Source organism: Choloepus didactylus, chromosome 4 (genome assembly GCF_015220235.1).
Source record: "Choloepus didactylus isolate mChoDid1 chromosome 4, mChoDid1.pri, whole genome shotgun sequence".
NCBI classification, from domain to species: Eukaryota; Metazoa; Chordata; class Mammalia; order Pilosa; family Megalonychidae; genus Choloepus; species Choloepus didactylus.
The window spans coordinates 77,761,905-77,787,066 of NC_051310.1; the positions used below are offsets into that span (position 1 = coordinate 77,761,905).

The 25,162-nt window shown below is 38.9% G+C and overlaps 1 protein-coding gene across 2 annotated transcripts in view; it reads left to right on the forward strand.

Annotated features, from left to right (window-relative positions):
- The window catches only part of TARS3 (threonyl-tRNA synthetase 3), a 90,262-nt gene that overhangs the window by 18,294 nt on the left and 46,806 nt on the right, over positions 1 to 25,162 (forward strand). For both annotated transcript variants that reach the window (XR_005216334.1, XM_037832884.1), the window contains exons 6-12: positions 803 to 920; positions 2,515 to 2,579; positions 4,650 to 4,728; positions 5,587 to 5,733; positions 7,011 to 7,109; positions 19,933 to 20,099; positions 21,740 to 21,902. Coding sequence is in view for 1 of the 2 variants with exons in the window: in XM_037832884.1 (XP_037688812.1) it covers positions 803 to 920; positions 2,515 to 2,579; positions 4,650 to 4,728; positions 5,587 to 5,733; positions 7,011 to 7,109; positions 19,933 to 20,099; positions 21,740 to 21,902 (838 nt within the window). In the remaining variant the exon portion in view is untranslated. The remainder of the gene's footprint in view (positions 1 to 802; positions 921 to 2,514; positions 2,580 to 4,649; positions 4,729 to 5,586; positions 5,734 to 7,010; positions 7,110 to 19,932; positions 20,100 to 21,739; positions 21,903 to 25,162) is intronic.

Below are 25,162 nucleotides of genomic sequence, written 5' to 3' on the forward strand. Positions count from 1 at the left end.
CAGTCATCTTCAGGAGTCCAGGCTACTGGGTTGGAGTTTGGTAGCTTCAGGTATTTACTTCTAGCTCTTCCAGTACATTAAAACCTGAAAAGGGTTATCTATATAGAGCATAAGAATGTCCGTAAGAATAACCTTTTGACTCCATTTGAAATATCTCAGCCACTGAAACTTTGTTTCATTTTGCTTCCCCTTTTTGGTCAAGAAGATTTTCTCAATCCCATGATGCCAGGTGCAGATTCATCCCTGGGGGTCATATCCTGCGTTGCCAGGGAGATTTACACCCCTGGAATTCAGGTCCCACTTAGGGGGGAGGGCAGTGAGTTCACCTGAGGTGGCTTAGCTATGTTGTGTGTGCTTTTGGTGTCAGATCTATCAATAAAACTCTTTTGAACAAAAAAATAAATGTGTGAGACATAAGGAAGACCACATAGAAGATAAAGCTTCAAAGTAGCTTACAGTGTAATTTAGGGGTCGGGGTAGGTGCAGGGAGTATTCTAGTGGTTTGTCAAATCAGACCTCAAGGCAGAAAAGAGCTTGGAGTTGTCAGAGATCCTGTTGGAGACCTAAGGCAAATGACTTCATCCCTGGATGCCTTGGTTTCCCTTCTTGAGAAGTAGGAATATCTGCTTGGTGTGTGAATGCTTGGCTTTCTGAAATCCTAGTACAACAAAATACCAGGCTCCTCAATTTAGAAAGTACATCAATTAGTGACAAAGGCTGCAAGATAGACGTCCACAAAAATGACAGGGCATAATGTCTGAAAACTCTATTTTGATTATTCTTACTTGCTTTCCTTTTTTAGAGCAGTGTCCAGCACAGAATTATCAGCACTGGAGAACATATGTAAAACCATCATAAAAGAAAAGCAACCTTTTGAAAGATTAGAAGTCAGCAAGGAAACTCTCCTGGAAATGTTTAAGGTAACTTGGGGAAACTCGTAGGAAAAGGAAATCTTTTTCTAGGAATGGTAAAAATAATTAACTACAAATAATTGACTGCTGCTCACCAAAGAATATAGTTCCAGACAGTTTGGCAACCTCTTGTGAGTTTACCAGGCACTTGCTGTAACATTTTTCTAGTCTTCTATTTCCTGAAAATTGTAAGGCAGATGTAGGCAGACAAAGAGCCAGTTGGATAATTTTCATCTGTGTATTTATAAATCTCATTAATTCTGAATATTGTTGATATTTTGACTACTAAATTCAATAATTTTTATAGTCCAATATAAAACCATCTTTTTCTCTTTTCTTTGAGTTTTTCTGTTACCTTTAAAAGGTATATATATATATACTTTAGCCTAGAGAGTCCTGTGTAAAACTTCAACTTTCTTTTTATATTGTTATGACCAATGTACTTATATATATGCCTGATTTTATTTTTAGAATTATATATATCAGAGAAAGTAGAGTCTTTTCTCCTAAGCACAATATTATTTGTTTTGTGGGTTTGAATTAAAAACTAGATTTGGCCATGGGGAAAAGTTGCACCTGTTCTTAAGAACTTAACCCAGTCAAACTTTTGTGAAGGAAAATTATTTGATTTATTTTTCCATTGTGATATTTTATTGTTATAGATGTAGGACTTGTTAGCATGCATAAGTAGATGGGAATTAAAGAGACTTTTATATAGTAATGTTCCTCATCCTTTTGAACCCTTTCCAAATATTACGGCAATAACCATAGTGTTACCTGTTATCTAAAATTATTTTTAATTATATACTGACAAGATGATGTTTTTTCTTCAACTTTTTTGAAAGCAAAGAATTGGAAACCTGCTAAGGGATTAGTTATCTGGCCATAAAGTCATTCATTGTCTCAACACTTCTAATTGTCCCTTTATTTGATTCATTTGACACTCTTTATATCCTCAGCCAATATATCTAGTAAGATTTGGGGTGGAAAATTACTTGATTTTAACATATAGGTATGAAACTGTTACATTATACAAATATAATTTTTTTTTCTTAAACAAGTACCTCCTTTAAATAGTAATTTAACATGAAAGTGCCTGGTACCGTGATAATAATCACAAAAGCAGAATGGAAAGAAGTCTTTTCTGATTTTTTTGATGCAATGATAGGATCACTTACTATAAACTTCTTTATTTTTATATAAATTAATAATGTAGCTGTATCCTCAGAATTTATTTCATGTATCTAAAAGTGGAATTTTCTAGAACAATGCTGCCCAATAGAAATATAATGCAAGCCAGAAATCTGAGCCACATAATGTAATTTTAAATTTTCTCGAAGCCACATGTTGAAAGTAACAGGTGAAATTAATTTTAATAACCTTTTATGTAACCAAATATATAAAAAATATCACTTTGATATGCAATCAATAAAAAAAAACAGTGAATGAATTATTTTACGTTCTCTGTGTCATGGTAAGCCTCTGAAGTCTGGGCAGCTCCAGACTGGGAGCACTGGAACGTAGCTGATGCCCCTCCGATATTTGTTTTTTTTCTCACTTAAAACATTTATGTGATAATATGTAAACATCTTTTCCTTTGTAGTATAATAAATTTAAATGCCGCATCCTGAATGAGAAGGTGAACACCCCGACCACCACTGTTTACAGGTAAAGTGCGCATAAACTTGAAACAGCTGGAGCAGAAGCAGAGTTTGTCTTCAGGCAGGTGGCCCTTTTTATAAATTTGCAGAATTGCTGTCCTATTTCAGTCGGGCTCCAAAAGCTTGTTACCAAAGGGAAATTATTATTTTTTCATTTCTATTTGTCAGGGTGGTACTGGAACCCAAATTTTATTTTCTGAGTGTTGGTCTTTCAGCCTCTTTCTCCATGTGAACGAGACTGTGTCCACTCAGTACCTTATGCTGTTCAGAGCTGTTGGGAACAAAAATTTCTTTTTCATCCTTAACGTGGTGGGGAAGCCGTTATGGGCTGTCTCCTCGTGCGGTGATTCCCTGCCTTATACTGTGTTCTCCACTGCCCAGAGTCCAAACAAATCAACCATTAGGCTGTAGCAGGGTCTCAGGATGAGGCAAAAAAATACCAGAAGCAAAGATAAAATCACATGGTCAGCAGAGATCAGTTAGTCCCATCAATACCAGAATCACTTACTTCTCTTACTTTAGCGTTAGGCCCAATTCCCTTTTTATTCATCCATTTTTAAGTTGGCTTATGAGTAATTGCTGTTCCCCATTTCTGGGTGTTTTGGACATCTTGGTGCTGCTGTGGCCTTCACAGTTTTGTCTTTGAAGATCTGGTATCTGCATAATTACAGTCATAAATACCTTCTGTTACTCTGCCTGTTTTCCACAATTAAGTGCTTGGTAGTTCTCCAGTTTAATTGCACTGTAAGTAAAACCATATCTCTTCTGTGCAAAGCCATGTATAGTGCCTTTCTTAAATTGTAATTTGGACTCATTGCCATTTGACATTGATGTGGGATACCATGTTTAACTTATTTTTGTCACTGTCCAATGACCTGATAAGATTTTATTATTTATTACCTATAATTCAAATAAATGTTAGTATAACCGTTTTAAAGTTAAAAAATAGAAATAGAAAAGGCACACTAAGTTTTCCGTTTCTGGCTTATGATACTTGACCTTTGGGTTTATTTTTTTAGAACCTTACTTAGGTTGACATTAAATCCTTTTGTATCCCATCAATTTGAGTGGCTTGTGTTTAATTTTTCAAAGAAGTGGCTTTTTGACTGTGGGATTATTTAAAGATTCACGCAGATTTGGGCCTCCCTTCCATTCCTCTGAATGTGGATCACAACTTCCATCTTGGACAAAGAACAATACACAAAGCCTGATCCTTAAGTGAAATTTTCAGCCTTAAAGCTTCACTCCACTGTGGTGAATAAGCCAACACCTTTTTGTATTCATTGGAATTTTTGACTTTTAATCAGTGAACTTTAAAGACAATTTTAAAGACATTTAAAATTGGTTGGATGCTCAGGGCACTGCTTTTCTTTACTAAAGTTTCCTTAAATTGGTTGATGTTACACAGCCTTCCCTCTTTTGTTAAGATTCATGTTTTAGCTCTGTTAATGTTTCCGTTTTTGAAGAAGGGCCGTGCTTGTTAAGGTTTGGGGTGGGGGGGTCCTTGTTCATTATAGGCAAGAGCTAATCCCCAGCTACTGACCCTACTAGCATTTTAATAGTGGTGTCATCCACTATTAAATTATATTGTATTATTAAGATGTAAACTCTTATATGAGATTTACTTTGTAAATCACTGCTCTGTTTTAATAAACCGAAAGCCAGACATTTCATCATAAAATGCTAAGAAAACAAGTTCTCAAAGTTTCAACTTAATGTGTTTCATATAAACTTCAGATAATTTAGGTTTTGAAAATCAGTGTGGAGCAGGGAAATCGTTTTCTGATTTTAAGATGATAGAAGGTTTTTTGAATGTCCTCAGGCCATGACAAAAGTGGTGTCTCTATGTACAGTTTCTTTCCCAAGAGGTTCTTGTAGCTCTTGAATTTGAGCAAAGGAGGGTAGACTGAGAGCTGAGGCTAGATGGCATTGCCTCTCCTTGAACCCAAATTAAAAATTGCCCCAAGAATATACAAATCAGTGAAACTCTTCACTTAAAACATATGAGAATATGATTTATAAAGAATAGTCCAAAAAACTGTAACTGCCTGGGCATGTCTTAAATCTTTCATTATAGGTGCGGTCCACTAATTGACCTTTGTAAGGGCCCACATGTAAGACACACTGGACAAATAAAAACCATAAAAATTTTCAAGGTAAGGATTGACTTTTTTTATTAATACAGCAAACTTAAGGTAAACTAGATAATAAGGGTTCTCTATCATATCTTTCATAGTTTGAACTTCATGACATTTTTAAATATTTTTATTTGATTCTTACCTGGGCTTCTAAAAATAATATAAATTTTAAAATTTTGATACATAGGAGACATTTGTAGATAAATTGTTTATCATTTAATGTGTTATAAAGCATTTCTTTTTCATGTGATATTTTAAGATATTGCAATCTTAAAGATATTGCTAAAATAATAGAAAACTGGTTTTCTTTAATAGCCTTAATGTGAGCAAGAAAATTTGTCTGCATTTGAGAATAATGTACAGAGAAAAAAGGAAAAACAAGGGGGGGTGTGTTGGCTTGGTGGAGAAAGCATTGCTCTGGGAATCAAGAGGCAGGGACTGTCATGTCTGTTTTGCTGTGGTGTGGCTTTGCAGAATTAATCTTTCTGGGCCTTAGTTTTCCCACAGGTAAAATGGATGACAGTATTGATCTTAATCATGGATCCATGGATCACCAAGTCAGACCTTTACTTCCCTAATCTGCTTCCTCTTTTGCCCGTTGTTTGGCACAGCAGGTGTCCTTTGGTGTTCCCTCTTTCCCACTCTTTCTCACTCTCATTCCTGGAATCCAAAGCACATTCTGTACATAATCTGCTGATTGATGGTATAATTTGGGCTGAGAAAACTTAGTTAGACTCTTTAAGGTTCTTTCCAGCACTGCAAAAAGTCCTCTTAAAAGTCAAAGATGTGGATGTGATTGTGGAAAATTGTGTATATATTTAATAGCGATTTTAAACAAATGTTTGATATGATTATAAAATCTTATGTGATGTTTAGAATTCCTCAACATATTGGGAGGGCAATCCTGAAATGGAAACTTTGCAGAGGGTCTACGGGATATCCTTTCCTGATAACAAGATGATGAAAAACTGGGAAAAGTTCCAAGAGGAAGCCAAGAACCGGGATCACAGGAAGATCGGGAAGGTATGCCGCTGTCTTCGTCTGCCACGGCTGCTATGACATGCCACACCGTAGAGGGGCTTAAAGGATAGGAGCTTATTGTCTCACAGTTTTGGAGGCACAAATTCAAAATCAAGGTCTCGACAGGCCACGCTTTCTCTCCGTCTGCAGTCTTCTGGTGCTGGCTCCATCACGTGGCGTCTGTCCTTTGGTCTCCTCCAGCGGTTTGCTCTGACTTCTGGCCTCTCCTGACTGCACTGAGATATCCCCAGTCATGTGGATGAAGGCCCACCCTGATTCAGTGTGGCCTCATCTCATGGGATCTTCAAAAATCCTATTTTCAAATGAGTCTACACATTAACTAATAACATCTTTAGAAATCCTGCTTACAAATGGGTTCACACCCACAGGCATGTGGATTAAGACTTGAACATGTCTTTGTGGGGGACTAGATTCAATCCTCAACAAATCCTAATCACTACTGAGATGGAAACATTCATTTGTTGGCTTACGTTACCTCTCATAAAACGAAATTCTTTTAATAATTATCTTTATTCTCTCCTCCTACCTTCTAGTTTGCTTGTAGTTGTAGACTGCTGTTAAATTCTCTCATACTAATCCCCCTAAAATGTCTCCTAAGCTCTTTCCTTTCTCTTTTATTAGATTTTAAAAATTGAACCCTTGTGTTTTTTTTATCATAATATAAAAATAAACTTTTTTTAATATTGTGAATACTTGATAACATACTTTGGGAGGCAGAGCAATGCGACAGAAAGAGCATGAGATTTGAAAGCAGGTAGGGAGGGGCTTTAATCTGAGTTCAGCCACTTCGTAGCTGCGTTAAGTGCTGGGCAGGGTGTTTGTTGTGATACTCCGTGTCCTCGGCTGTCTGCTCGGTAGCCTTGAGGGCTGATGCGAGGACACACACTGGATACCGGGCCTGGCCCGGGGGCAGCTCTCCGGAAGTGACAGCCATGATGATGGTCATTTGCCTTGCAGTGAACTTTGCTGATCTCTGTGCCATGTTGTTTCTGTGTAAGATCTGTACTTCAGGTGTGCCAAGTAAGGAAATTAACAGTAAATAACAAAAGTTCAAAGCTAACCGTAAAAGTAAAATGTAATTTTACATGTGATATAACATATAGTTAGGCAATAAGTGTTGAGGGGCCTTAGAATATAAATTATTAAAAGATGGAAGTGATAATTGGGTATGATGTTTTATTCCTACACATCATGTATGCAGTATTAAACATTAAGCAATAACAGATGAAATTTGAAATGCAATTATTGTTTTAATCTAGGAACAAGAACTTTTTTTTTTCCATGATCTGAGTCCTGGGAGCTGTTTTTTCCTTCCCAGAGGAGCCTTCATTTATAACACGCTTATGGATTTCATTCGAGTAAGTTAATTTTAAAAATATTTTATTCTTATTCAATTTCATTTTGCATTTTGCTTATTTTTTCTCATAATAAAATGGCCAACATTTCCATTAATTTTATTTTAGTGATGTTAATTAGAATTTTGAACCTAAAAGAGCAATACTAGATTATGCCTTCTAATAAAAACAATGATATCCTTTCTTTTTCCCTCAATAAAATGCATTTTGGGGTTTCATTAAATGTATCAGCTATCCATATAAGTTTCTAAAGCATGTACAATACAAAGATAAACATTAGAACAAATGAGGAGCTCCCTGTGAAAGAGAAGAAAGAAGAAAGTACCTTAAAATTATTTCTTTTAAAAGAGAAAGGTTTTTACCAGAGTAACACAAGTTCTTTGATTGGAAAGTCTTCAGCATTTACATAATTAGGGCTATGTAAATATTCCTCAAAGGTGATCCATGTGGACTCCTGGGTTTCATTTATTTTCTTGTACATTTTTGTCTTTCCTGGAATTAATAACTACCTAAAATTTTCATTTATTCAGTTTTCTATGTGCTTATTGCTAATTCATCCTCAAACTTTTGCTCAAAACTGCACAACTCTCTGCAGTATATTCTGATGATTCGAATAATCTGTCAGTGATTCCTCCCACCAGATGCACTTGTTTCTCTCCCTCCACAATTAACTTCCTGCTAAGATTCCTGTCAGCTGTTGTCTTAGGACTCCCTCTCATTACCATCGTGGTGATGGTGACGTTTCTCCCATGTTGAATCCCCTCTTTCCTCATCCTGTGTCTTCCTCTTCAGTGATGATGCCTCTCATTTGAGTGCTGCCCTTTCTTTACTGACTTCCTGAGAACCCTTCTTCCTCCTTCCTTCTCTGCTCTGCACCCCTGGAGGCCGACCTCTGTGGATGTACTGCCTGGGCTGCGTACCTCCCAGTAGGGTTTGGCCAGTGTGAGGCAGTGGTAGGAGAGCAGGGTGCAGATGGGTGAGTCTTAAAGAATCACTGGGGGATTATCAGAGACGTCAGCAAGTGGTGGTGACCATCACAGCTGCTGTTTTGGATGTGTTGTCTTTACTGGACAATCAGCACAGCCCCTGGCACCTGGAACTGTCAAGGGTATGGGTGGGGTGGATGGAGAAGAAACAAAGCTTTTAGGGTGGCCTTAAAGGAATCCCTTATCTTTTATAGATGCAGGACAGACACGGCTGATGATCAGGTCCAAGGCCTGATTGTGTGGGTTGCAGTATTATAATGACATTTAAATATACAATCCCTATGGTCTCTTATGCTAAGGTAAGGGCACTGGTTGGGAAGGTATGGGTCCCTGAGGCTTGGAATGGTAATATTTGACAGATACGTCTGAGAACTTTGCACTCCCCAAAACCCCTGTCTGAAGGAATTGGACTTTCCATGCATAAAGGGGACTTCACCTCTTTTTGTTTTTGTTTTTGTTTTTTAGTTATGTTGTCTTGCCTCTTCTCAAATGTAGTGATTTTTTATTGTATGCCAGATATTGAATATGAAACAACTTTAGAGGCTCTAGGTGATATTATCTCCCACAGGTGCTGTCACCCTCTGCCGGGTTGAAAGTGAATCCCCTCAGTCCAGTCAGAGGTTGATCTGGGTTGGGACTGGGCTTCCATATTAATTAGATTCATCATTAGATTAATTGCTGCTCCTAGAGCATGGCCCTCTGGGGCGTCTAGCTGCGGATCTGGTGGGTCTTTGTCTCTTCAGCCCTGAAAGACCAGAGGAGAGTCAGTTCTGCCCTTGGAGGTGTGCCACTTATCAATTTCTGAGTGACAGACTATCCCAAATCTCATCTGATTACCACATTGGGCTCAAAACCCAGGCATGTGTCATCTGAGTCAGCTCCAGGTTCCGATGAGATTCCTCAGGAGCAGATGAGGCTCCTCGTGTGCAGTCCCTTCTTTGGGTACAGATCATCAGGTATAGTTCCTCTCCTTGTCTCCTTGACCTGTGGACTAAGGGAACAAGTTATCTGCCAACCCATTCCTTTCCCCCACTACACACACTCTTATGAAACAGTGAAAGAAAAATAGGATACAGTAGATACTCCCACTACTAAAATTGGAGGGGCAGAGAGGGGGAGCAGGAGGCACATAGTGGTAACAGATCCATAGAAATTTTGATATTCACTAGTTCCCCCACTCCAGGGTCAAAAAATACACATTGCTTAGGACTTAGTTTTGCTCCCTCTGGTTCTGCCCTCAGAGTCATCCTTACTTTTCCGTAGGAAATAGCCCAGTTGTTCTTCTGGGCAGCTTTCTCAGTGCTTTCAGTTGATTCCTTCCTGAAGAAGGCTGAAGTTTAAAGGCCCAATTTCATTCTGGGCTGTCTCTGTCCCTTTCAATCTAAGCTAATACAATTCCTTTAACTTTGTGGATTATGTATATGCATTTAAAGCTACATCCCTATCTCTTCCTGAGTCCGACCCTTCACCTATCTAGGGCTGACAGTGAGGCTGCTGTGAGACCATGCACTTAAGACTCTTAAAAGTCTTAATTTTAACTGAGAGGGTCTAGGAAGTACACATGTAAAACTCTTTAGAAGTTGATGGGTACTACTTAAATCATTCTGAGGTCTTAACAAAGGTTCTTATGGCCATACCCTTAAGATCTTTACCCTGAGGCCCTGCCTTACTGGTAACTTGAATTTTATCTCTGTCTTGAAGCCATTCTTAGTTTGTAAATTTTTTGCTGGGAGAGTCTGGGGATTAGAAAGTTTTGTTTTTGAACCCAGCAAGTTCTGGGTATTTACCCTAAATTTGGCTTAAAAACTTAATAGTTTCTTCTTAGTTCCTCTCCCTCTTATATTTTATCATAGGCAGCTAGAAAAAAAAAATCAGGTTTCTTTTTCAGTATTCTGCCTTGACATCTCCATGGCTAAATCTATGAGGTCTTTAGATACTCTTTCTGTTTTCCATATAACTAGGGTCCCTTTTCTTTAACATCCAGTAACATTTTCTTCACTGTCCTTCAAGTCCTCACAATCTCTTTGAGGCCCTCTTAGCTTCTGTTCACCACCTGGCCTCAAAGTCAAAGTTATATGTTTTAGGTTTTTGTATAGCAGTACCCATGGCCAGTGCCAAATTCTGTTCTGGTGGTTTGTTGTAGTTTAACAGAGTATCACAAAACAATGAATTTTAACACATGTATGAAGAGATGTAACCACCGCCACAATTATAATTCTGCCATTCCAAAAAAACTCTATTTTGGTGCTTCTTCATAGTCACATTCTCCTCCCACTTCTAACTCCTGGCAGCTACTAATATGTTCTCCACACTGTAGTTGTGCCTTTTCCAGAATGTTGTATAAATGGACTCATATGGTTATCATCTTAATGGTTTTTAGTGTTAAGAATCTCTGAGTGGTTCATGTATTGGATCCCTTATCTGACTGCAGTCAGATGAAAGGTGAGGCCAAACATTGACGTTTAAGTTGTGTTCATTTAAATGCACCAATCTGAAGCATATAGCTCAATAAATTTTCACATATCTGTACATCTTTGTAACCATCATCCAAATCAAGACATAGAATATTTCCGTCTTCTCACAGCGTCCTCTTGGTTCTCTTCCCAGTCAATACCTGCCTTTCCTCCTCCCACATGAGGTAATCCCTATGCTGATTTCTATTACCAGAGATTAATTTAGTCTTAAACTTCATATAAATAGAATAATACAGTATATACTGCTTTGTTTTCTGGCTTCTTTTGTTCAACTTAAATGTCTGTGATTTATCCAAATTGTGTGTATAATAGTTTTTTGTTCTTTTTTTGTTCTGAGGTATTCCACTTTATGATTTTGGTACATCCTGTTTATTCATTCTCCTGTAGAAGTACATTTAGGTTGTTTCCAGTTTGGAGCTATTATGAATGAAGCTGCCATGAACATGCTTGTACATGTCTTTTGGTACATTTAAGTACTCTAGGTATATCCCTAGGAGTGGAATTGCCAGGTTATAGAGTAGGTGTATGATTAACTTTGTCAGAAAATTCTGAGCAGGTTTTGTTGTTTTTGTAAATAAGTGAAGAACACCCAAATAAGAACAAAAGCTTTTTATTTAGAGCTTCTTATAGCAAGGGAGTCAGCCACCATCACTTGGATTTGGCAGAGACTCAAAGGCAGGCAGAGGAGCGGGAACACTTTATAGTGGAAAAAGGGGAGAGTTCAGGCATGCCCTGATTGGAGGCTGTTGTCATGGGGAAGCTGGAGGTGGGCTAACTAGAAATGGGTGTTTTAGTTTCCTAGGCTGCTTAAAGCAGATACCATGAAATACCTTGGCTTAAACAATGGGAATTTATGAGCTTACAGTTTTGAGGCCATGAAAATGGCCAAATCAAGGTATCATCAAGGCGATGCTTTTCTCTTGAGGACTGGCTGCCAAAGACCCTTGGCTGTCCTGCCACATGGTAAGGCACATGGCAGCGTCTGCTGGTCTCTCCCTGTTTTGTTGATTTCAGCTTCTTGCTTCCTGGCTCTCTCTGTCTCTATATTCATTCTGTTTATAAAACCACCAGTAAGAGGATTATATTAGGGTTCTCTAGGGAAATAGAACCAACAGGAGATATCTATAAATGTGAGATTTCGTAAGTGTCTCATGCAACTGTGGGGATGCATGAGTCTAAATTCTGCAGGGCAAGCTGCGAGCTGACAACTCTGATGAAAGTCTTCAGCGAACTCCCCAGGAGAGGCTGGCTGACTGAAAAAGAAACAGAAGTTCTCTTTTCTCTCTTAAAAGTCTTCAACTGATTGGTTTAAATCCAACTGATTATATTCTCTCATTGTGGAAAATACTCCCTTAGTTGATTGTAGATGTAATTAGCCATAGAGGCAGTCAATTGACTGATGATTTAATAAACCAGCCTCCCTTATTAACCAGCCTTGAAACGTCCTTGCAGTAACTGTTAGGCCAGTGCTTGCTTGACCAGACACCTGGGCACCATCACCTGGCCAATTTGACACATGAACCTAACCATCACAGGCATTAAGACCCCTCCTTAACTGAAGTGGCCTCATCAAAAGATGCTATTTACAATGGCCTCACAACCACAGGAATGGATTAGCTTTAAGAACAGTTTCAAACCATCACCCGGGGCATCCTATGTGGTTAGTTAGGGGACCATATTTAGCTTTCTTTGGTTGGTCCTGAGTTGGAAATGGGGGCAAAAATTAGGGAAGCTGTAAGGTGTTGATCAAGTCCAAGCTATTTGGGCTGATTGCTAGGGATTGTGGTTTGATGTTGTGGACAGGTTGCTGTAGATAGTGGCCAGCTTCGTGGACTGTTGCAGGTAGTGGGCCAGAGTTTCCTATTCTAGTTACTCCTGATAGAATTTCCTGATCATTGTCCATGTATACATTCAGTGTCTCAGGATGAACCATATTATATTCCTTCCAGATATATAAGAGCATTCCAGTTGGTTCACATCCTCATGAATATTTGCTATTATCAGTCTGTCATTCTGGTAGGTATAGTGGCTTTATTTTGCATTTATTTGATGAAGCTTGTCATATGCTTATTGGCCATTTGGTTATCGTGTTTTGTGAAGTTCTTGTTAAGAGTTTTGCCCATTAAAAATTTTCTTTTGTCTTTTTATGATTAATTTATATGAATTCTTTCTATATTCTGAATATGAGTCCTTTGTTAGATATATGTATATATATATGGTATCTTTCATTTGTAGCTTGCCAGTTGTGCCGGTTTGAGTGTATTGTGGCCCCCAAATGCCATTATCTTTGTAGTCTTGTGTGGGGCAGAAGTTTTGGTGCTGGTTAGATTTGCTTGGAGTGTGCCCCACCCAGCTGTGGGAGATAATTTTGATGAGATGTTCCCATGGAGATGTGGCCCCACCCATTCGGGGTGGGCCTTGATCGGTGGAGCTATATAAATGAGCTGACTCAAAGAGGAAAGAGAGTGCAGCTGGGAGTGAACGTCCTGGGAGAAAGCCGTTTTGAGGCCGGAGCTTTGGAGCAGATGCCAGCTGCCTTCCTAGCTAACAGAGGTTTTCCGGAGGCCATTGCCCATCCTCCGGTGAGGGTACCCGATTGCTGATGTGTTACCTTGGATGCTTTGTGGCCTTAAGACTGTAATTGTAAATAAACCCCCATATTATAAAAGCCTATCCATCTCTGGTGTTTTGCATTCTCCAGCATTAGCAAACTAGGACAGATTTTGGTACCAGAGAAGTGGGGTGCTTTTGCTGCTGAGTTTGCAAATACCAAACATGTTGGAACGGCTTTTTAAATGGATAAGGGGGAGTTTCTGGAAGAGTTGTGAGGAGCTTGATAGAAAAGGCCAAAACTGCTTTAAAGAGACTGTTTGTGGAAATATGGACTCTAAAGATACTTCTGATGAGGACTTGAGCAGAAATGATGAATGTGTTGTTGTAAACTGGAAGAAAGGTGATCCTTGTTTTAAAGTGGCAGAGGATTTGGCAAAATTGAGTCCTGGTGTCAGATGGAAGGAAGAATCTGGAAGCAACAACCTGGAATACTTAGCTGAGGAGATCTCCAGACTACGTGTGGAGGACATATCCTGGCTTCTCCTTGCAGCTTATAGTAAAATGCGAGCGGAGAGAGAGAAACTTAGAACTGAACTCTTGGGTTCAAAAAAGAAACCAGAAGCTGATGGCTTGGAAAGTTACAAGCTTCCCGGGGGTGGAATCCCAGAAGCTACAGCCCAACGTGAGGATGTAACCAAACACAGAACCCAGCCGCCGTTTCAGTACAAGCCAAGATTGGAGATGGAATTATCCAGAAAGGATTTGTGGAAAGTCCTATTGTCTGATGGCTTTGACCCCTGTGTGCTTCATGCAAAGCCAACAGAATTTTTGCGAGATCTTTATAGACAGAGCCATTGCCGGTCTGGACTGGAGGAGACAGACAAGGAAAAAATTAAAGGAAAAGTTTCTTCAAAGACAGAGCCATGGAGGTTGAGGTCTGGAGTCAGGAGGTCTAGGGCTGGGAGAGCGGAGCAGCCCACACGCAGGGAAAGGGTGAGTTTGCCCTGGAGGTCGAGGGCGGGCCTTCCACCTCGTTGCTCAGGAAATGTCCTGCCACCCCAAGCCCCAAAGAGGGTGGAGCACATTCCCAGGGAATTGGGGAGAGCCTGGCTGCCACCACGCTGTTCTGAAGGGGTTGAGCGTGTGCCCCGGAGATGGAAGGGAATCCGGGAGCTGCCCCGATGTTTGAGGAGGGTGGGGCCGAGAAGGTAGTCTCCCCAATGTGTGGAAATGTTGGAGCACTCACCTAAGTGTTTGGAGAGGAACGGGCTGCCGAAAAGGCCCTTGGGAAGGGTTAGGCTCCCACTCTCTCAAGCCCCAAGGATGCAACATTGTTCTGTAAATGACTCTCGGACTTTGAAATCTAATGGAGTTTGTCCTGTGGGTTTTAGGAACTGTTTTGCTCCTGTTAACCCTGTTTTCCTTACTGTTTCTCCTTATGGCAGTGGGAATGTTTATCCTATGAATGTCCCTCCTTTGTATATTGGAAGCACGTAACTTGTTCTAAGTTCACAGATCCACAGCTAAAGAAAAATTATGCCTTAGGACTGGCCATGCCTAAATTGATTTTGATGGGATTTGGTACTTAACTTTTGTTACTGAAATGATTTAAGTTTTTGTGATATTGTGATGAAATGAATGTGTTTTGTATTTGGAAAGATAATGTCATTTTGGGTTCCAGGGGGTGGAATGTGCCGGTTTGAATGTATTGTGTCCCCCAAATGCCATTATCTTTGTAGTCTTGTGTGGGGCAGAAGTTTTGGTGCTGGTTAGATTTGCTTGGAGTGTGCCCCACCCAGCTGTGGGAGATAATTTTGATGAGATGTTCCCATGGAGGTGTGGCCCCACCCATTCGGGGTGGGCCTTGATCGGTGGAGCTATATAAATGAGCTGACTCAGAGAGGAAAGAGAGTGCAGCTGGGAGTGAACGTCCTGGGAGAAAGCCGTTTTGAGGCCGGAGCTTTGGAGCAGATGCCAGCTGCCTTCCTAGCTAACAGAGGTTTTCCGGAGGCCATTGCCCATCCTCCGGTGAGGGTACCCGATTGCTGATGTGTTACCTTGGATGCTTTGTGGCCTTAAGACTGTAATTGTAAATAAACCCCCATTTTATAAAAGCCTATCCATCTCTGGTGTTTTGCATTCTCCAGCATTAGCAAACTAGGACACCAATTCACTTTCTTAATGATGTCTTTGAACCGATAGTTTTTGTGACTAGTGAAGTACAGTTTGCTAATTTTTTTTTGCTGGCTAGTGCTTTTGTGTCTTGTTTAAGAAATATTTGCCTACTTTAAAGTCATGAATCTCTTCTTTTGTGCTCTTGATTGTGTTCACTTTTATACTTAAGGCTATGGCCACCTTGAATTAATGTTTGAGTTCTGTGGAAGGTGGAGGTCAAATTTCGTTTGTATCCACAGGGTTATCTAATAGCTTTCAGCAGCATTTATCACAGTGATGTCTTTGTCATAAATAAGATAATCATACATATGTGTCAATACCACTCTGTCTTGATTATGGTAACTATATTCTGTGTCTTGAGATCAGTGGTATAAGTTCTTCAATTTTGTTTTTCATCTTCAAGATGATGTTGGAGCTTCTAAATTCTTGGCATTTCCATATAAATTTTACAATACTTGTTGATTTCCTAAAGAAAAAAAAAAACCTGCTGAGATTTTGTTTGGGACTGCATTGAATCTGTAGATTAATTTGCAGAGAATTGACGTCTTCCAAAGTAGAGTTTTCCAAGCCATGAACATGGAAATTTTCTCTTATCTTGTCCCTTATTTTTCCTTGATAATGTTTTGTAGTTCTGTTTTAGCAGTTTTACACATTTGGTCAGATTTATTCCTAGGTATTTGATATTTTTTTATGCTATTGGAAATGGCAGAACAACAACAACAACAACACATAAAAAGATGCTCAACATCATTAGCTGTCAGAAAATTAAAGCCACACTGAGATATAATTACGTACTCACTAGAATGGCACACATACACACACACAGTAAAGGACTGACAACACCAAGGGCTGGCAAGACTGTGGAGCAGTTGGAAACTTGTATACCTTGCTGGTGGGAATGCAAAATGGTACAGATGTTCTGTAAAACAATTTGGCAGCTTCTTATAAAGTTAAACATACACTTAAAATATGACCCATCAATTTCACTCCTAGTGAATTTTCTTTTATTTACTCGAAAAATAAAAACATACACTCTCTACAAAGAATTATATTAAAATATGGGAGCTTTGTTCATAATAGCAGAAGATTGGAAACAACCCACCTGCTCATCAACTTGTGAAAGGATAAGAATAATGTGGTCTATTTATATAGCTCAATATTACTCAGCAAAAAAAAAAAGAATAAACTACTTATTCACACAACAGTGAGGATGCATCTCAAAAACATTATGGTAAGCCAAAGAAGTCATACAGAAAATTACCTATGTATGATCCCACTATATGACACTACAGAAATAGAAAGATGGGAGGTTGGAGGTGGGGAGAGGGGGTTGACTATAAGGGTCAGGAGGAGTTTTTTGGAGTGGTAGAAATATTCTATGTCTTGCTCATGATGGAGATTGCATGACTGTATACATTTGTCAAAATTCATTGAATTGTACACTTAAAGTTCGTGAATTTTGTCGCATGTATGTTACATCTCAATAAAGCTGATTTAAAAAAGTCTACTTTGATGTTAACATAGCCAAACCAGCTTTCTTATGTTAAGTGTTTTCACGATACATCTTTTTCCATCCTTTTACTTCCTGCCTATTGTGTTTCTATATTTAAAATGTGTTTCTTGAAAAAGAATATTGTTGGGTCTCATTCATTCTGACCGCCTGTGTCTTTTTTCCCTGTGCCTGTCTCCCTGTGCCTCACAATCCCTCTCCCAGAGAGAGAGGGTCCAGTTGGTTCTGTCCATTACCAGCCGTTAGAGAGTGTGCACGAGGGGCAGACTCTCTCCTGCCAGCCCGTATCAAATGCCTTTGGTTCAGTGCCTCGTCATAGTCCAGCCAGTCGTGGCCAGGGTGCTGGGCGGACGTGGTGCCAGGCACAGTGACCTGTGTGGAGATGGCCCACCTACAGGGCTACTTTTATCAGAAAGGAGACACTGTAACTGCTGGCTCTTTGGCACGCAGGCCTGGATTGGTCTAGAGCTGTTGCGTTTCTGTGGAAGGTCATGCAGTAGGCCACAGTGGACTGGGTAAGCACGTTGTTCCCACAGAGAGAGCGAAATTCTGAAGTTTTGACTGAGGTTTTGACTCTCCATTTATACTGAAGTAAAAGTGAGTGAACTTCTGGTTGTATGTTGGTACTGACTATATGGAAAATTGATAGTGAATAAATAGGGAGATCTTTTCAGTAGTCTTGAAATTATCCTTCTTTGCATTCTGGAACATGTCCATCAGCTGGTTCTTTCTCTAGCCTTCTTGCCTCCTTTTTACAAAATTATTTTGAAATTTTCATACAGTAAAGTCATACATTTTGTGTGAAGTTTTATGACTTTTGACAAGTATACAGCCTTATGTTACCACCACAACAATGAAGATACTGAAGAGTTTCATTACGTTCCCCCCGCTTTCCCTCTTACCACCCCTTATGGTCAAACCCTTCCTCACCCTTAACTCTAAGTAGCCACTGATTTCTTCTCCGTCCCTGAAATTGTATCTTTTCTAGAATGGCATATCATTGGAATCATTATTGTATATAACTTTCTGAGACTCTTCTTTCACTTAGCATAACACCCTTAAGATCTATCTGACTTGTTGCCTGTTCTTTTATTGCTGAATAGGATTCCATTGTATGGATGAAACAGTGTTGGTTTATCCATTCTCCAGTTGAGGGACTTTTGGGTTTTCAATTCTTGGCAATTATCAACAAAGCTGCTATAAATTCAGAGTACAGATTTTTGTATGAAAATAGGTTTTCATTTTAGTTGGGTAAATACCTAGAAGTGTGATTTCAGGGTCATATAGTAAATTTATGTTTAACTTTATAAGAAAGTGACTAATTGTTTTCCAGAGTGACTGTATCATTTTGCATTCCCACCAGCAATACAGGAGAGGTCCTTTTGTACAACTCTCTTCAGTCACACCTTTTGAGTTTCCTTGAATCTGCCTAATTCACTAATGTATGTATAGGATCCATGGGAAGGAGATGGCAGGGGCTCCTCTCCTTATTACGCTAATGACTCATTTGGATAATTTTTACTTTCTGTTCCTACGACCATGGGTTCACTGGATTTCTAAAACAAATTTGTCTTTGCTTACATATAAGGTCTCAAAACATTTAGCTCCTGTGCAGAGAGGGTTCTGACAGGTGCACTCAAAAGGGTTTAATGCATGGTCTAGTAAAGGAAATACAGAGGTGTCAGCAGGGTTAAAGTAACTAACAAGGGATGGTGGGGCACCCAGGGATTACCAACAGCAGAAAGCCATTGGGTCTGAAGGGGTGAGGGAAGGAATAGTGTTACCAGAATCCGGAGAGAACTTGAAGCAAGGGAAGAGGGCCATCCAACAGAAGCTATCACGATAGAATATTGCCAGAGCCAAAATAAACCCAAAGCAAGGAAGGTGGGGGAAGGGAGAATAAACACCCTGACTTTTCCTTGCACCCTGTGAATCCTTTTGGAACCTCCTGTTGGTCAAATCCAATCAGAAGGCAAGTAAGTCCAACGATAGAATCCATACAAGTCAACTTTTGGGGACACAGCAGGGCAGAGAAGGGAGGAAAATGGTTCCGTATGGGGTGAGACAGGCAGGGGCAACTGCAGAATAACCAGCATGGCCCATTCCTTTTGCTACCCAGCATCCATTTTTGTCCTTTGCTTGGATAAAGAAATTTGTTGCCTCACACAAATCCCTCCGTCAGTATATCGTCTTGCAGTGATGTCCATTCAGTTTCACCTGAAATCTCAAATGTGACATTAGCTGCCATCAGTAATCTTCAGGTGAGGGTGCAGAGAATATAGGGAAAAGAAACAGTGAATTAAACGTTAACTGTTCCAGTACCAGGCTCTGTAGATGGTCACAAGGCCCAGGTTGATGAATCATAACTTCCTTGTCCTACAACCCATTCCAGGTTCCCTTACCCTGCCAGCATCTCTGATGGACAGAGTGTGTTACTTGGTGATGACACAAATCTTGCTATGGGATTCGAGTTCCTAGGGATGCTGTCTTTGTTGGGTTGCCAGAGTTTCCCACTGACGTTTATGGTTGGATGTGAGAATACTTAAGGCCCTTCACTGAGTTTCAGACATAGTCCTCCTTGCTCCATTATATAAAAGCAGTACAATTTTCCCTGATAATCGGGACCAGTCATCTCGGCCACTATGCTAAGTCATTCTCTCCCTCATGGTTCAGTGGCTAAGGGACAGCCTCAATTCCCAATAGAAGCTTGTCTGGGATTTTTGGTGACAGCATTTTTTTCCTTGGCACTGAAGCACATTATTGAGAGATTCCAAAGCTCTAGGGATAAAGAAAAGATCATAAGTTTCCAGAGAGAAAAAGCCATAGACATAGGACTGGAAATTAGAATGGCGTTAGAAATTTCAGTGGAACACTACAGAACAGAAGGAAATGGAACAAGCCTTCAAAATGTGATGCCTAGAAATCTACACCAGGCTGAAGTAGGCCTGCTGTGGGATCCTTTCACTTCCTGGGTTAGTTTCAGCTTTCCCAGGTCTTTTGAAGAAATTAGCATTTGTTCAACTGCTTTCCAGATTCTAAAGTATTACAGCTTTTATCGTCTCTGCTTTTCTCTTTATCCTTTGTCATGGTACATTTTAACTCTAGGTGTTTTAAAATTTTTCTTAAAGGAGGAATATCACAAAAATAACTTCACGGAAGTAATCTCTCCCAATGTGTATAACAGTAAACTCTGGGAAGCCTCAGGCCACTGGCAGCATTACAGTGAGAATATGTTTACCTTTGATATCGAAAAGGATACTTTTGCCCTAAAACCCATGAATTGTCCAGGGCACTGGTGAGTATTAAAAATGAAGTAGATTTTTGCATAAGAATGTGTAGCATACTTCATCGTAATTAGCTTTTAATGTATTTTGCTTTTTTGGAGTTGTAAGTCCTTTATGGTGAATGGTGTTGTTTACTGATCATCTGCACCAAGTTATTTCATTCTAGAGAATAAATTTACTTTTTAAAACATGTTTGATTTTTGGTGAGTATGGAATGTTACCTGGAAACCATTTTTGTGCTTTTTTAGAGGATAATTTCATGTATTTTATAAATTATTATACTTGTCTTCCTATATAGTTATATGCTTCAAATAGATATACTTACAGAACATTTAGTTTTTAATATACTGTTTGAGTTCATTGTAACAAGATCAGTGAGGTCATAATCAATAAGTTACCTGATTTCATTGAGTCTAAGATGCCTTTTCTTCCCCATATTTCAGCATCTCTGAAATTGAGATCTAATTGGCCACATCTTAGCATTATGTCATAATTTAATTAATGGGCTGTTTTTTCTTGGTGATACATAAAATAATCATGCATCTATGTTGTCTTTGATTCTGTGAAAGATGGTAATTATGAAGTTAGTATGCAAATAAACCTTGTAAAATAGGTGAGTTTTATAACTGGAAATGAATGACCACAATTCTCCACAAAAAATATACCAACACTTGTAGTTTTGTATTATAAATCTACATAATTTCAACTAAACTGACCTTAGAAGGTAAATATTAAAACAAATCTCTGAACATTTGAAGAATGCTCTTTGCCCTTTTAGTAAAGTCTAAAAGAAATAAAAACTTCATGGTCACAGGATATAAAATATGTATGTATTTGACTTTAATTTTAGAAAACTGGTATGTAAATATTCTCTAACCTCTCCTTTTAAACAGAAGGTGGAGGCTAACCTGTACTTTGTGTTCTCCAAGACACTTATGTCAACAGCTTAACTCAGTTTCCCCTTATGTACCATTTAAAGCTGTAGCCTATGATTTCAACTATAATTATGAGATTGAATGAAAGCAGAGCATTATTTTTGTGTTTTCATGCCTCAGAATAAGGAAGCAGGACCACAGTGGCCTAGTAGGCTGTGGGAGCCAGGAGTGCTTTCTGCAGAAGAGAGGTTTCTCATTCAGCAGAAAACACGCATTAGTTGAGTGCTTACAGTGCTTGGTGCTAAAAATGCAGAGGTGATTAAGACTCAGTCCATTATGAGCAGAGTGGGGCAGGAACAGATTTGTAGACAATCAGTTATAAAAGATTAAGACAAGTGCCATAAAGTGGCATGTTCTGGCTGTTCTTGGAGCTTGAGGAGACACTCACTAGCTCTGTCTGGGAAAGATTCCAGGAGGATGTCACTTAAGAGGTTGCCTTTGAAGTGCATTATGAACAGTCAGTGGAAATTCACCTGGTGGATGAGGATAGCAAACAGCATTTCTGGAAGTGATAACAGTTCTTTCTCAGAGCATTGCAGTGATGTAAAGCTTCGAGGTTCAATAAGTTAGAGAAGAAATTATTCTTACCTGTTTGTCTAAGAACCAGGGTAAGGAGTTGTTAAGTCTTGAGGCCAATTGTATTTTCTCAATTCTTAGATAATTACTTCATCTTTTCTATGCTATGTAAATGCTTTGTGTTATTGCATCTTTTCTAGCCTAATGTTTGCCCATCGTCCACGATCTTGGAGGGAAATGCCTATGAGATTAGCTGATTTTGGAGTTCTTCATAGAAATGAACTGTCAGGGACTTTAAGTGGCTTGACCCGGGTTAGGCGCTTCCAGCAGGATGACGCTCACATCTTCTGCACAGTGGAGCAGGTAAATGACAGTACAGAAGGAAGCACAGCTGTCACCAGCTCAGTGCATCCCACAGAACATGTCACTTAGTCTTTCAGAATCACTGTAACCAAGATATTTGACCAGTCTCTAAAGTCTCATTTAGCGCTAACATTCTGCAGTCCTCTAATTTGGGTCAGTATAGCAATAATCTCTTGACATGAGATTTAGCCTTTTTTTTTTCTTTTAGCTTTCTTTGATTACTTTATTAATTTAAATCCCATTAAATGGAATATTTTAAGGAATTCGGTGGAATTTTTTATGCTTTTGATTTTCAATAATACTAGAACTTTATTTTTTCAGTTTTTAATGTTAATTCAAATTAAAATTGCCATGCAACAGCAGAATACACGTTCTTTGAAAGTGCACACAAAACATTTACCAAAATAGACCATATTCTGGGCCATAAAAAAAGTCTCGTAAATAAAGGGATTCAATTCGTACAAAATATGCTCTTTGACTACAGTGGAATTAAAGTAGATATCAATAACAGAAAGCTATCTGTAACATTCTCAAGTATTTGAAAAGTAAATAAGAGACTTCTAAATAACTCGTGCTGGTTTGAATCTATTGTGTACCCCAGAAAAGACTATGTTCTTTTAATCCATTCTTGTAGGGGCAGACCTATTGTGGGTGGGACCTTTTGATTAGATTGTTTCCATGGAGATATGATCCAACCAATCAAGGTGGATCTTAATCCGCTTACTGGAGTCTTTGATGAGAGAATAAAAGGCAGAGACATTTTGGAGAGAGAAAGAGAGCTATTTTGAAACCAGAATCTAGGTGAAGGACCAGCGTATGTTGCCATGTGCCTTCCCATGTGACAGAGGAACCCAGGGTGCCATTGGCCTTTCCTCAGAGACGGTATCTACCTCTTGATGCCTTAATTTCGACTTTTCATTGCCTTAGCACTGTAAATTTGCAACCTAATAAATCCCCATTGAAAAAGCCAACCCATTTCTGGTATATTGCATTCTGGCAGCTTTAGCAAACTGAAGCACCATGGATCAAAAAGGAAACCAAAAGGGAAATTAGAAAGTATTATAAACTGAATAAAAAATAAAACAAAACACATTTAGTGGGATACTATTAAAGTGGTACTTAGAGGGATATTTATAGCACTAATACTTATATTAGAAAAGAAGGAAAATTTCAAATCAATGACCTCTGCTCCCATTGAAAAAACTAGAAAATGAAGAGCAAATTACATCCAAAGCAAGCAGAAGAAAGAAAATAGTAAAGACCAGAACAGAAATCAATGAAATATATATAAAAAAGAAAAAGAACAGAGAATATCAACAAAAATGAAAACCTGGCTCTTTGAGAAGATCAATAAAATTGATTAACCTTTAGTCAGAGTAATCAAGGAGAAAAGAGAAGAAAAAATTATTAGGAATGAGAAGGGTGGCATCACTACATATTCTGCAGACATTAAAAGGATAACAAGACAATTTTATGAACAACTTTATGCCAATAAATTTGACTATTTAGATGAAATTGACAAATTCCTTAAAAGACACAAACTGCCAAACTTCAATCAGGATGAAATAGATAATCTGAGTACCCCTATTTCTGTTAAATAAATTGAATTGGTTGTTTAAAGCTGTACCACAAAGAAAATTCGAGGTCCAGATGACTTCTGGTGAATTCTGCAAATATGTAAGGAAGAAATAGTAACAGTTCTAGACAAACTCTTCCAAAAAATTGCAGAGGAAGAAATACTTGCCATCTTATTCAATGAGGCTAGCATGTCCTGATACCAAAACAAGACAAAGGCTTTACAGGAAATGAAAGCTACAGACCAAAATTCCTCATGCACATAGAGTCAAAAATTCTAAATGAAAGTTTTAGCAATTTAAATCCAATAATATGTAAAAAAGAATAATACATCTTGCCCAAGTAGATTTTATCCCAGGAATGCAAATTTTGTTTAACATTAGAATATCGATCCATTTAATTCACCATGTGAACAAACTAAAAAGAACAAAACATACGATGACCTCAGAAGGTGCAGAAAAAGTCTTCCGGAAAAGCCAGTATCCATCTCTCACAAAAATTCTCAGAAACTAGGAATGGAAGAGAATTTCCTCAACCTAAAAAGAAAAAAGCATTTATGAAAAACCTACAGCTAATATCATACTTAATAGAGAAAGTCTGGATGTTTACCACTAAGATCCAGAACAAGGTAAAGGTGTCTACTTTCATCACTTTTATTAATCATTGTATGAGGCTCTCTCTGGTGCAATAAGGCAAGAAAAAGAAATAAAAAGCATCCAAATTGGAAAGAAAGAATTAAAACTATTTGAGAATGATGTGATCATTACGTACAAAATTTGATGAAACCTACAAATAAGCTGTTAGAACTAATAATAGCATTTAGAAAGTTCATAGGATACAATATCAATATACAAAAATTAATTTTATTTCTATAAACTAGCAGTGAACCATTGGAAATTGAAAATAAAATATAACCATTTACAATAGCATCAAAAAATATTTACTTAGGGTAATTCAAAAAACTTTGGGTAATTCAAACTAAGCTGTGTGACTTATCGCAGATCCTTGATCGTCTCCTCTATCTTTGCTTGCTCCTTCCTCTTTGCATATAAAAGTGCTCTCCTTTCCTCCTCTCAGGAATACCTTCTCTCAGCCTTACAGCCCCTCAGCTCTGCTCTTTTCACTCTGTGCTCTCTCTGGCTTCGGTTATTTATGGCCTCTGCCCCTAATCTTGCCCTCATCTCAACTCCCTCTTGAGCTCTAGACCTCCAGACCTCCATCCTACAGGGTCTGCTGACATACCTGCTTGGCCATCACAAACACCCTCACAATCTGGCATATTCAAAATCGAACTCCTCATCTGCCTCCCAGCCCACTTCCTATTCAGTCCCAGTTCAATCTTCAAGGGAATGGCACCGGCATCCTCTCCATTGTCCAGGCCAGGAGCCCAGCATCCTTTTCTTTTCACCATGTCCAGTTTATCACAAGCCCTATTGATCGCTCTTCATAAATTTATTATTACTTCTTGAACATTTTCACTTAGTCTTGAGTTCCCAGCATCTAGCACAGTGCTTAGTGCATGGGCAGTTAATATCTGTTAATGAATGAGAGGATAGGTAATCTTACAAACCCATCAAATTCCTTGCATTCCAGCTTCTCTTTGGTTGAAGCCACTACCATCTGGCTCCTACCAGCTTCCTAATGGGCATCCTCTTCTAGGCTTGCCCTTTCCCTATCTATTTCCC